Below are 13937 nucleotides of genomic sequence, written 5' to 3'. Positions count from 1 at the left end.
TCAAAAGTAGTTTCAATGTAGCTAGCTACTTTTTGATAGTAACTTGCAGTGTAGCTAACTACTTTTCCAAAAGGGTAGCTTGACTGTAGTTTAACTACTTTAACTTACGAGTAGCTTGTAGCTTGTCAAACTACAGTTTCAGAGTAGCTTCCCCAACACTGGTTATTTATGACAGAGTTTTCATTTTTGGGTGAATCTATAATAAAAAAATCTATAATAGTAATAATAGTATTGCACTTTATTCAGTTAATTTTTTAAAATAAATAACAAAACAATGAATAAAGTATGATAATACTATTTTATTTTAAAATAAAAATGAGTATTAAATAAAACACAGTTATTTTATAGTACACTTGAAAAATGCAATGTCATGCTAATGTTTACATTTGTTTTGTTTTTTAAATGAATTTTCAACCTTTTCAAACCTAAAATCAGCAAGCTTTTATTTTGGCGGGTTGCCCTCAAGTAAGTGCTGCCGGGTTTAGTTTAGCTGTCCAGTGAAGCGCATCAGTGAATGTCACAGTTTTGAATTTTCCTTTGAAACTGACAGCTCCTTGCCTAGATTTATGCTTTAAGATGTAAGTCTCATAAGTATTACAGTTGCTCAATCTGAAACCGTGTTTGTGCATTAACAGCTGTCAACCTTGTCAGTATGCAAATGAGCAGTCTGAAATATTTACCCATCACATTTTTTATTTTGGTCGCACATTCACACCACTTATGTGAACCCCTGAATAGAATTGAATAGAATATTATTTTTTAGTGATTAGCCCTTAAGTCAGCCAGTGAAAGGGTCTCACTGCTCTCTATATGGGTGGTCCATCCTTGGTTACAAATGGACAAAATTAGCTTGTATATTTCAAATCCACAAACACAGAGTTTTAACACCCTGGGTAAAACATGTTTCTCTGCTGTTTTCACACTGGTTCTTGAAGAATGAAAATGGAGGTGGTGTGAGAGAGGATGTTTTGTCAGATTTTCCCGTTTGAACTCAATTTTACACCCATCCTTCCTGGTCCTTTTTATTTATACAGGTGATTAATTTGAAGTTGATTTGTACAGATTTGGCTGAAGCAGTAGTTATTGTTTGATCTGAAGGTGAAATCCGCTGAGAGTTAGAGAGATGCTGGACAGAGAGAGTGTGTGTGTTTTAGACAGAGTGGCTCACAGGCACCAGGGCTTTTACTGATCATTAGCAGATGTTAAGTAGCTTGATAATTAGCCCATCACTGGACCTGCATGAGTTTGTAGAGTCTCCTGCAAGTCTCCTTCTCTCCTCCTTTACACCCTCTGTCCTTCTCTCACAGACCCCTGGGAATGTTTTTAATATTACTGAACTTATAGTCATTGTTTACATTTTATAAATGCCAAATACTCTTCTTCTGAGTGTTGGATAACAAACTGGAGAGCCATTTCCACATCTTCATCTGTATGATTAGAAAAGAAAACATTAGTCTGCCAGATATCAGTGAAAAATCTGCACTGTGCAGAAAAAAGTTCCTGCAATTTTCTGCCAGAAGATTATCTGTGAAGTTTACGGACATTTCCTTCAACAGTAAAACACAACACAATGCAATGTTTCCTTCAAAATACAAGGAAATTCAAGATAAAAAATACAAAACAAGCACTGGCAAAACATTTACTATAATATCATGGGGAAGCACTTTACAATAAGCTTCAATTGCTATTGCTAGCAGCCCAGATTCAGAATCTTACGCTCTTATGGTTCTTGCAAGGACATTTTCTTGGGAAAACTCACAGTTTGTTGAATTCCAAAGCAATTGCTCATTTATTACATTTGGTAATATTGTAAAGCTGTGCATTAATAATCTGGTGGTGCAGTTTTACTGTCTGTGCACACAAACAAATCGTCTGAAAGCAGTTTGTCTTGATTAAACTGGCTGCCTCCTCCTGTCTTGTTGTCCATAAGTGATGTGTGATCTGAGAGGAAGCAGTGCGGTACAGTGTTGTGGGTTGTTGGAGGAGAGGCGGCTGGTATTTGAGTGTTGTAATCCGTGTGGGGAGGGTCGGGGTCTGTGCTTGACAGCTGGGGATTCTGCTGCTGATTTACTTTAGATTAGTTTGGAGCTCAGCCAGCCCTTTTCAATCACAGCATAATGCGTTTTCATTGTAAGAGAGCTGCCCCTCTTGCCCCTCTCTGCCCTGTACACACCAACGCTACATCTGTATCAACACCACTCCTACAGTATGATCTCTAGAGACCTTCTCATGTGCTTGTTTGTTTGTTTTTCACATTAAAATTAAGTTCTGTCAGGTGCCAAGTGCATAGAGCGGGTCAGAAATGAACCAGGGCCTTCGGTAAAACACGTCACCATAGACAAAAGAGTGCCCCAGTGCAAATATAAGGCAAAAATACCCCGCTTCGAATGGTTATAGATGTCAGATATTCGTAGATGTCAGTAGATGTCACTCATCTACTCATAGATGTCAGATATTGGTATTTGCTGTTTTTGAGGCATTGTTATTGTTAGCGAAAACTAAAACCTTCGGGTGGAATAAAATAAAATATAATTATTACAAGAAAAACTTGAACTTAAAAAACTTAAATGAAAATGAGAAATGTTGCCTTGGCAGTTAACTGAAATAAATAAAAAATTACTAAAACTTCAAGACTTATAGTACTAAAACTGAAATTAAATTAAAGCTATATAGAAATATTAAAAAGAAAAAATTACTGTACACATAATGAAATTAATCAAATTAAAATGAGAACAGAAAACCTAACTAAAATGCAGAGTAATTTTTCAGCGGCGATAGCCTTGTGGGTTGTGCGCTGACATACAGATCCTGTTCCCTCTCTCCTACTTCACTTCCTGTCAACTCTAAACTGTCCTATCATAAAGTCAAAAATGCAAAAAATAAACAAATAAATAAATGAATCAAAATAATTCACAATATGAATAAATACTATAATAGTACACTGAAGAAAATGGTGTAGGATTTACTTGAAAAAAACTAAGAAACAATTTTCACTCAGAAATTACTAGTAAATTTCACAAATAATTGAAAAGAAACCGCTAGTAGCACGATGAATTTAACATGATTCAACTTTGAAGTAGACAGACTGGAATAATATTTTTGGTAAAACATACTCCAGGTTTATTTATGACTTTGACAAATCATTTTTACAACAATTTCTACTTCAAAATTGTACCTTTAATTCAACGTTACTCGCAGTTTCTGTGTAATTATTTGTGAAATTTATTAGCAGTTTCAATTTTACTAGTGAAATTCAGTAAATCAGAAGCTTTTTTAAAACAATATTAAATTCACATTGTTCAGAGATGTGTTTTTGAATGTATAGCTATTTTAAAATATTTTAATTTAATTAAGCTTTAAAAACACTTAATGTAAAATAAGCCATCAAAACCAAAACCATAATGTGCCATAATTATATAAAGAACATAGAGAGCTCAACATTCGGACAGTAGGACACAATAATTTTATATGCATTTTCAATTATTTTAGTTAATTCATTTTAAGTATTTGGTACAAATGGATGACACACTTTGTCTTTTTTTTATTGGCAGGGGGAAATGCCCATATGAAGGTAAAATATACTAGAAAATCATTTCGAAATATCGCTCTTTAATGAAAAAGTTGACACTGATACTGAGTGAATTTTGAATCACATGGGATGAGGGTTTATTGTCATAGATATGATCATGATGGCTGCTTACTGTGTGCGAAAGTTTTTATGGTATTAAAGTTTTAGAAAAATATTATGGATTTGTTTAGTTTATGATTGCAGTAAGCCAAATTGTGTGCATTTTTATTTAGAGTTTAGAATGATTAAATAAAGAAAGTGAAAGAAGAAAGAAAAAGAAGCAGAAACTAGGACAGGAGTTCTGGTAGCAGGTGGCACATTTGAACATTTCGTTTTCCAACTATAACCACAGAGCGTGTTTGTCTGGCAAGGACATCAGCAGCAGAAGGCTGCGTGTGTGCGTAAGCTTACGTGTGTGTATATGTTTGCGTGTTAAATGCGTGTGTGTGTGTTTGGCCTTGCATCCGCAGGATCAGTGGTAGTCTTCACTGAGTAAAGTTATGCAGCGAGCTGGGGAATTTTTTAACATATCCCCAATGGTGCTGGGCGGCTGCCTGGATAAATATAGACGTGTTGATGCGTGTCTCTCCCTCGCTCACTCTCGCGCTCAACCTCCCAAGCTTTTAATCAAAAGCAATCTGGAGGAGGGAAGTGGAAAAAAAAGGAGAAAAAATTTGGAATGTGCCAAGATCTTTTGTGTTCCTCGCTCCTGATCCCCCTGCTGAAGGAATCAGCAGGCAGGCTTTCTGTGTGTGTGGAGGAGGGTGATGGATAGCACTGCTAATGTTTGCGTGTAGCGCGGCCCGACCCTCCGTGCTTTTCCCCACAGTTCCTGCGAATCTTCCCACAGTGACCACGGTCAATGCCTTTGCTCTGTGGGCATGTGATTACATCCCACGGAGCTCACAGTTTCAAGTCTCAACTTCCTGTTTCAAAAACACCGACCTTCTGTCAGCTAACATTACTACCTTATATTAATTGTTTGTCTTTACATTTATCCCTGCTAACACAACAGTTTCCTTTCTGTCTAATTTTTTCAGTTCACACCTCCTCCTGCCTACATTATCCCTTATAGCGGGCTGCCGTTTTGTCTGTCAGACCTGAGTCACATATCGCAGTGTCTCTGCCAGATTAGCTCTTCTTTTTGATGCCTCAGCTTTTATTTTTGGTCTCCACATGATGAAGAACCCTTTCATCTGTAGCTTTGTAGTCAGGGAAGGCATGTTTTATGTGAACTTGGGGTATCACATGTACAGTAACTTGCATAATATATGTATGCAAAAATCTATGTTAATTTTTTTTAATTATTAGAAATGCAATTAATTAACCAAGTTTAAATGTAAAAATAATGATTAATAATAATAATAATTATTATTATTATTCATGGCTTCAGTTTATTAAATAATCATTTAATGGTTTATTAATGTATTATTGCGTTTTGCTTGGTTATACCACATTATATTTTATTGTCATTAAATGTAAAATTTTCTTAAAAATGGTATTAAAGTAAAAAAAAAAAAAAACATATGATACCAATTTTTTTTTTCTTTCTTTATCATGGACACAACTTATAATTGACCCAGAATCAAGAAATGCATGAATGTGTCATCCTAATTTAATCTGTCATCGTTTTTAATTTTGTAATATTTTGTTAGGTTTAAAATGTCAAACACGTGCAGTATGTAATTTTTTCTGTATCAAAACACTTATATTCCAGGTTAATATAGTCATAAGTAAACCATTTTGGGCGGGACTACATTATCTGAAATTATTTTTGGATTCATTATTTTTGCAGTTCAGTTTAAAAATACAGAAATTACACACTTCACCTTCACAAAATTAGTGAAACTTTAAATTTTAAATATGATATTTCTTTTACCCCAGGTAATGTGGGTATGTAACAAGTGCCGAAGGCAGCAGGATATGCTCACTAAATCAGGAGAGTGGTTTCCCAACCATGGGCCCAAGGCTGGAGAGCTTGGGTCAGCAGTGAGTGAACCGGCCATGTGTGGAGATCCCTTTGGGGAGAAAAAGGTGCGCTCTAGGTCTCAGAACCCTCTCGACTCCTCCGTTTCCACTGCCCATGACACCAAGCCACATGCCCCGACCGACCCCAGAAAAGGCCCTTCCACAGTGCCAGCCGACACGCCGTCATCACGCTCACGCAGTGAGCCTCCACAAGAAAGGTACACTTCAGCCTCTCGCTCCCTCAAAGCAAAATCTAGAGAAGTAACTTTTTCCCATAATATTTTTTAAAGGTTACAATGAACAAAAAATTAATAAAGTCAGAATTGACTATTCTTACTTGTTTATGGAATCTTGCAGTGTTTTTTTTTTAAATTATTCATCTGTACAATTTTTTTTTAGTTCAGTTGCCCTTGTAATCTTTAATCAAAAACAATGACTTCCCTCCCCTTCACAACAACATCTCTTCTCTGATGACGTGTGCAACAGTGCGAGAACAGTACTATGATCCCTCCAGCAACCTGTCACTCAAATGAGATCACAGGAATTGGCAAACAATCCAATCAAATCCTGATGGACAAAATCAAGTCCCACCCTACGTTTTTTCTTATTTCACTGTTTCATAAAGTGAAAGTGAAAGTGACGTGGCCAAGTATGGTAACCCATACTCGGAATTTATGCTCTGCATTTATCCCATCCTAAGTGCACACACACAGCAGTGAACACACACCCGGAGCAGTGGGCAGCCATTTATGCTGGTGCGCCCAGGGAGCAGTTGGGGGTTCGGTGCCTTGCTCACCTGGTATTGAAGGTGGAAGAGAGCGCTGTACATTCACTCCCCCCACCTACAATCCCTGCCGGACCTGTGACTCAAACTCGCAACCTTTGGGTTACGAGTCTGACTCTCTAACCATTAGGCCACGTTAAGATATATTGTTGTAACCACATTTTAGCTATATATAGCTATATATAGTACACTCTTAAAAATAAAGGTTCCAAACTGTGGTTTTCTCATTGATTATATTTTTTTGATTCCCCAAAGAACCTTTCAGTGACCAGTTCTTAAAAGAACCATTATAAACCAGAAATAATCTAAAGATTCATTTTCCACTTAAAAGAACCTTGTAAGGTTCCATGAATGCCAATAAAGCTAATCTTTGTTTTTGAGAGTGTACTCTTAAAATATCAGGCCAACTAAACCAGCTAAACACCAATTTAGCCAGCTAGACTAGATGAAGTTTGGCCTGGCCTGAACACCACATTGAACTAGCTCAGACCTGCGGACCAGTTTAGGCGAGTATTTTCATGACAAACAAGAAGCATAATGACATTGTGTCGCTAATTTGGTTTCTATTTTTGATGCATTGCGATGTCTCATTAAAACAACATCCAGTTCTTTTTAATATGGAAAGACTGTCTGTAAGAATGTCTCTTTGTGATGCTGTGTTATTATTTGACCTCTAGAAAAAAGCCACCAGCAGCCTCTGATCAGAATGGCAAGCTAGGGCCAAGAGGTGAGAGGCGGCGAGGCCTATCCAAAATCCACTCTGAAGAGCGAGATACTGGAGAAAATCGGAGAGAAAGTCGAAGACTGATGAAGACTCGCTCTCAGGAGCATGACAGTCCTGAGACCAGGAGAACTGAGGCGGAGCAGAAACTACCCAGGGAACAGTGCAGGACTGACCCAAATGCTCCTCATCATCCAGCCAAACTTAGGCCGGCGGAGCCTGATGGACGTATGCATCCTAAGCCGAGGGAGGCAGGGGAGATGGTGCAGGACAACAGAGGTGCACGGAGATGGGCAGATGGGCGGCAGGCCTCGCTGGAGGGCCAGCAGCAGGCCTACGCCCCAGAGAGGACCGCGGGGGGTACATGTTTGCAGAGTGCGCCTGTTGTGCAGGGTCCTCCTCCTAAAACGAACCAAACCCCACAGCCACCCGCTCCGGGGTTCAGGGTGGGCCTTGCCATGCCCGCAGGCCCACCTGAGCTCAGGGAGCCTCAGGAATGGGACAGGAAGTTGCAGCTGAGCCACCTGGACCCCGGCTCGGCTGCTCTGTTGCGCAAATCGAAACGTCAAAAAGCTGAGAGCATGCTGCGTAATGATTCGCTCAGCTCTGACCAATCAGAATCTTTACGACCGCCCCCGCCCCGCCCCTACAAGAGCAAACGGGGAGGAAACAAGAGGCAGATGTCTGTCAGCAGCTCGGAGGAAGAGGCCGGTTCGACACCGGAATACACCAGTTGTGAAGATGTGGAGATTGAGAGCGTCAGTGAGAGAGGTGGGTCAGATGGATACCTGCTTTTGTGTAATTTATATATTTAATCAAGTGTTTGCATAAACACTAACCTCCATGATTCTGAAAGGGAAACCACCATCAATATGAATGTAATATTTAGTTTGATTGATGAATTTAGTACTTTTTGCAACACGCAAATGGATTAGCGATGACTATCAAGAGGTCGTATAACTTCTTTTAAATGCTGCAAGACTTTTCATTTGCTTTGTGTGCAAATGGCAGGGTTTTCAACAATGACTGTCCATAAAGGCCCTGCAGGTTTTATACTTATTAAATTAATTGATTATTTATTTATTTTAAAAACTTTAAAATAGATAAATAATCAATTAACTTGACTAAACTTGACACCCAAAGCACAACAGCGCTATATGTCGGCGTGCTGCCCACGCGGTGCAGACAGGTTTATAAAACATTTTATAAAACACTGATTTCTTTAAAGAAAATCATTCGACATGTTATATATACACTACTGTTTCAAAATTAAGGATCAGAAATTATTCTAAAATGCTGATTTGGTGCTCAAGGAACATTTCTTATAATAGGAAAATAGTTGTACAGAAGTAGTTTTGCAGATTTTTTTCAGGATTCTTTGGTAAATAGAAAGTTGAAAAGAACTGGTTTGAAATGGAAATCTTTTATAAATGTATTTACTGTTACTTGATCTGATCAATTTAATGCATCTTTTTTTTCTGAATAAATGTATTCATTAAGAAAAAAATCTCACTGACCCTAAACTTTGAAGCAGTAGTTAATTAAAAAAAAATAAACAATGATAGATAGATAGATATTTATATTATTTGTTTATTTTTTTTTTTTATAAAGATTATTTGTGTGTAATAGGATGAAAACCTAATTTACGTACTAATGAATTACATATCCGAGTTTTAAAGGTGCAGTAGGGGAACTCGGAAAATGCTAACTTTAGCCTGATAGCACTGAAAGCGAACGTCCCACCCTCCCTGCAATCGTTGTCCAAAGCCACGTCCCCTGAACGTATATACGCTCAAAGAGCAGAATACCAGAGACAACATTACTACAATAGGCTACATCAGCGGTTCCCTCAGCGGTGAAGTAAACTTCAACAGATTTCCCCTGCTCAGGGAGTAGGGAGCAAAGAACACTGTGTAGGGATCATATCAATCGGAACACAGTTCATGCATGTAGCTCTCTTCTAATGAGCTGGTTATCTGAATCAGGTGTGTTAACTAAGCGAGACATGCAACATATGCAGAGCGGGGGGGCGCGGGGGGCACAAGGACTGGAATCGGGAACCTCTGGGCTACATCATGTGTCATTCACCTGTGAGAAAACTTTATAGTACAGTTAGTAAAAGTATTGCAATACCAAGAAGGAAGATTGGGTTGTTGATGTTTTTTGCCATTTTCGCTCTGTCTGCACAGCGTGCGTGAACACGCTGATGACTTATCCTGTCTGCTGGAACATGGTGCGCAGAGGTATGCTAATACATACGTTGATAGGCAGGTAGGGAAGCCAATTAAAACGCTCGGACCAAGCGTTTTGATTGGGCGAACATTTCTTGGTCCTACGCCTTCCACAGAATATATAAATACAGATAAATACATTTAGACCACTTAACTTAATGATTGCTATTGGGATGTGAGGAGACTTTCAACCAGCATAACAAAATAAGTTTCTGAAGACAATCACCTATTGCACCTTTAATAAGAGTATTTTCAAGTGAATCAGCGGTGGATATTTATGATGATAGTATGCACTGAATAATTGTTTACTGGATTTGACTGGATGAAGGTTGGGGTGTGAAGGAGAGGAGGTTGTTAGCCTGGCAAATTGACTGAACACAGACTTAAAAGGTCAGTGTATTAACACAAGCCAGGGGTGAAATGTAAACATTGTGAGTTGAATAGGAAAGACAGACTATAGGAGAATAAATGAGAGACTAAAAATAGGAGAACAGGAGATTGAGACCAGGTTAAGCAGAACACAAGCTTGCTCTTATCAGTGCAACAACATTTCATCAGGTTTAACAGAAACAACAGGTAAGAGAATCAATTCTTTCTTCTAAAGAATAGGAACTGAATAATTCAAGTTGACATACTTTTGTTATTTAAAGATAGTATGTTAGTTCTGTTATTAATGGCCAAAGAATGGATTTATAATTTGAACTTTAAACTCAAAATATTGTTTTTCAGGTGTACAGAATTGGGTACAAAATCTTGAGCAGAGATTGATATTTATTAGATTTGATTTCTTTGTTGTTGCCTTGGAAAGTTAGAATCATTAGAAGTAGAATAATACAACACACTGCATGTTGCAACGTGAAACTGTACTAATGAAATATTTTATGTTGCAATGTGAAACTATGTACTAATAAAATATGTATTTGCTAAGCACTACATTTTGGAGGTCATATGAATGAGAAGTACAAGGCTTAGATAAAAGCCCACACAGGGGACCAATCCACCGTGCAACAAGCAATATATTAAACATTTATACCCTTGGACAGCTAATACTTCATGCAGACCTCTTCTACTTAATATTACTTCATGGCATTTGATTATGATTTATACATGTTTCTTTTGTAAGTTTCTCATTGTTTTGTGCTGAAAATGTTTTTCTGGGGTGTTTTCCTTTAGCTGTTAAAACTTTCAGGAGTGATAGTTGAATTTTGTTGCTTTTCAGAGTTTAACATTTTTATTTAGAGTAATTTTTTATAGGACAACCCTGCTCAAAACTGGGTTAGACAGTGAAGAAGCAGCCTTCCTTAAAAAAGTAGCCTATGAAAATTCCCTGACATACTTGTAAGTAAGCTATCCAGGTCTCAAGGTTTCTTTTTTTCCTTATTTTGAAGCCCTGAACCTTTTTTTTTTAAATCAAATGCCTCACTAGTGAAGTTGCTTTATAACATCAATACTTTTGACTCTAAAAATTGGATTGGATGAGTCATGTTGTAAAATAACCAGTATTTATATATATATTAATCTATATTAAAGTGTGTATGTTTTTGTTTCTAAGGTGTTTTTAGTGATTTTGAGTGAGAAGAGCCCATCTCCAAATCTATATTTAAGTCTTCAAAGCAAATCTGTGGGATTTTTTTGTCAGTTTCATCATTCACAAGGTTTAAAAAAAAAAATCTGCATTAAAAGTGATGCTTCTTTAGCAAATACCACGTATTATTTATTGAATATTTGTCCATATAAAAGCTACTGGCCAACAGAAAGTACATCACACTTTTATTTTGAACCTTAAAAGCTGACTGAAAGTAATTGAAATCTGATGTCTATAGCAACATTTACTTTTTTACAATCTATTTTTGTTTTTCGGATGACAATTTGAGCACTCTTCACCCTCTCTGTGCGTCATGCTCAAGACACCCCAGGTGCTCAAAAATAACCGGAGAACAGCCCAGAAACCCGTATGTACAAGGCACTCATCCATATAACATGCCAACAGTAAAGGCCAACGTCACGGAAAGCGCTGAGACTGTCCCTTTGTGCCTGTGTGTTTGTGTGTGTCTGTGTGTGGGAGTGTGTATTCAACTTTGGTGTCAGCATTTGCTTCCACTGTCTGGGGACTAAATGTAGCTCTTAAACACATATTCTCAAACACTCTTGCTCCCTCTTGCACTGCAGGTGGGTCAAAGCAGAACACATTTTAGCACGAGATCTTTTGGGGCTCAGATATTGATTAAGCGTAAACAGAGCGAGTTTAGAAATGGACTCTGGTTAGTGTATGGTGGCAGCTCACATATGTACAGTGTAACTCTATGAACTTTTGTGTGTGTGTGTGTGTGTGTGTGTGTGTGTGTGTGTGTGTGTGTTTTAGGGGACTGGGAGTGCTGTCCACTGGACCCCACTGCGTGGCATGTAAGTCATTCCTACACTGTGCTTCAATCATTTAAAGTCAACATACTAATGTTCACTTACCATTTTACTTCCACAATGTGATCTTTTTTTTTTTCTTTTAAGAAGAAAATGTAGTGCAGGACTTGTAAATTGACTGATCTGTAAACTGTAAATTAAATGGATGTGTTTGTTACATATAGTATGCCACTGTAGCTCACATTGCCAAGGTCATGGGTTCGATTCCCAGGAAATGCACAAAGTAATAAAATGCATAGTATGAATGCAAATGTATACATTTAAATGTTACATCCACCAGATTTGAGCAATACCAAATGCAATTTTGCTAAAACAATTACTAAATGGCTATTTGGCCATTGGTTAACATTATTTGGCCTGTGTGGTCTTAAGTGGAAAATTAACTTTTTGAATAAACATTTGGTATTAGAATAACACATATTTTCTTTGGAATATTATTATTTTTTGTTTGCGATCATTTACAAGATGAAATGATCGCAAATTTCATTTTAGTTTTATTAAAGTTTTAGTAATTTTTTGTTCTTGTGTTGTGCTTTTTGTATGTGTGTATAATCTTTTTTCCATTTTTAATTCAGTTTTAGTATGTTATTTAAGTACATGAAGTGAAACTAAATGAAAATGTTTTTTTTGGTTTTGATTTTAGTTTCTGTTAGCTGTAATAACCCTGGTTGTGTCTGTGTGTGTGAATGCGCATGAGTGTGAAGGTGAGGTCTGGTTAGATGTAATGTAATGGTCCTTTCTCTGATGGGATTAATCTCTGCCTTGTTCTCTTTAGCATCCGGTTACATGGCAGCCCTCCAAGGAAGGTGATCATTTAATTGGCCGAATCACTTTGAGCAAGCGAACAGCCATGCCAAAAGAGGCTGGGGCTCTGCTAGGGCTAAAGGTGAGGGGAGAGCAACTCGCATAAACATACTGTATAAACACAAGTTCCTCTCCTGACTGTTATGAAGACAACAACTACACCATGTCATGGACCATGTACAAAAGATGAAAGCACACACACACACAATGTACTGCCATTTATGAATTCTCTGTAGACTTTACCCATCTTTAATTGATTTGCATGGGTACAGGTGGTCGGGGGGAAGATTACAGAAACTGGGAGACTTGGGGCCTACATCACCAAAGTCAAGAAAGGGAGTTTAGCTGATGTGGTGGGTCATCTACGGGCCGGTGAGTCCAGAACTTGGACTGTTACTTGATTAAACAGTAATCAAGCAAATTACTTTATACACTGATTTAGCAAATTAATCATGTATGGATGCATATATATTAGTGGTTCTCAACCAGGACCAGTGCCCACAAGCAAACTTCTAATGAGGCCAGAAGATGACTTCAGAAGATTTAAAATAAGATAAAGCAAGCATTAAAATAAGTTAAAATGAATAAAAATCAAGATTTTGTTTATAAATCACCCTCTTTGTTTCTCTATTTGTTTTCTAACAGTCTTGGAAAACCTGGATATATGAGAATTTTAAATTAAGTAATGTAAATTAATAAGATCTTATTAATAAATTAACAAGATCTAAAACACTTAATTTTTTTCATTAAATATTTGACCAGGCAGGTAGAAATTGTGAGTTAAAATATTTGTAAAAATCCAGGAAATCACAAAAGCCATGTGAAGTCGTTGTTTAAAAAAAGTGGAAATCCTGAAAGATATTTTCTCTTGTACAGAAAACTAGGAGGTTTTGAATAATGTTGTGGGCAATGGGGTTCCTTGGAAAACCACTGGCATATATCTGTATTTACAAAGAAAAGACCCCAAATGAAGATTTTTGACAAATGAATAATCACAGATAAACACAAATTACTCTGATGGTAGGGAAAATACAGTATTTGCGTAATTTACTGTGCTATTGGCACATTTAATTTACAGTCCTAATTGAATTTAATTTAATAATACATTTATTCCTCAGATCATTTGAAAATGTTTAATCAGTGAAATTTCTATTTTAAGAATTGAATGGTTGTTGTCCTCAGATGTGTGCATGAATTTAATGAGACAACACACATTTTGGCTGTTTGTAGGTGATGAGGTGCTTCAGTGGAATGGTAAATCATTACCTGGATTAACGAAGAAAGAAGTTTACAATATCATCTTGAATTCCCAAACACTACCACAAGTCGAGTTAGTAGTATCAAGGCCAATAGGGTAAGTCGTCCTTCACACACCTTACTGGATATCTGACTCTCGGTTAACTAAAGGCAAAGCAGCCAAACCATTTTTAAAGGGGTTCAATA

General features: G+C 37.3%; 1 protein-coding gene across 1 annotated transcript in view; it reads left to right on the top strand.

Moving 5' to 3' along the window:
• The window catches only part of LOC306882270 (regulating synaptic membrane exocytosis protein 1-like), a 78848-nt gene that overhangs the window by 39440 nt on the left and 25471 nt on the right, over window positions 1-13937 (top strand). The window contains 6 exon segments of the mRNA XM_079436784.1: window positions 5453-5754; window positions 6998-7812; window positions 11635-11675; window positions 12466-12576; window positions 12767-12866; window positions 13725-13848. Coding sequence (XP_079292910.1) covers window positions 5453-5754; window positions 6998-7812; window positions 11635-11675; window positions 12466-12576; window positions 12767-12866; window positions 13725-13848 — 1493 coding nt within the window.

The sequence above is a fragment of the Barbus barbus genome (genome assembly GCF_936440315.1).
Source record: "Barbus barbus genome assembly, chromosome: 16".
Classification (NCBI taxonomy): Eukaryota; Metazoa; Chordata; class Actinopteri; order Cypriniformes; family Cyprinidae; genus Barbus; species Barbus barbus.
The sequence above is the reverse complement of the archived record's forward strand: the minus strand, read 5'-3'. Positions and strand labels throughout refer to the sequence as shown.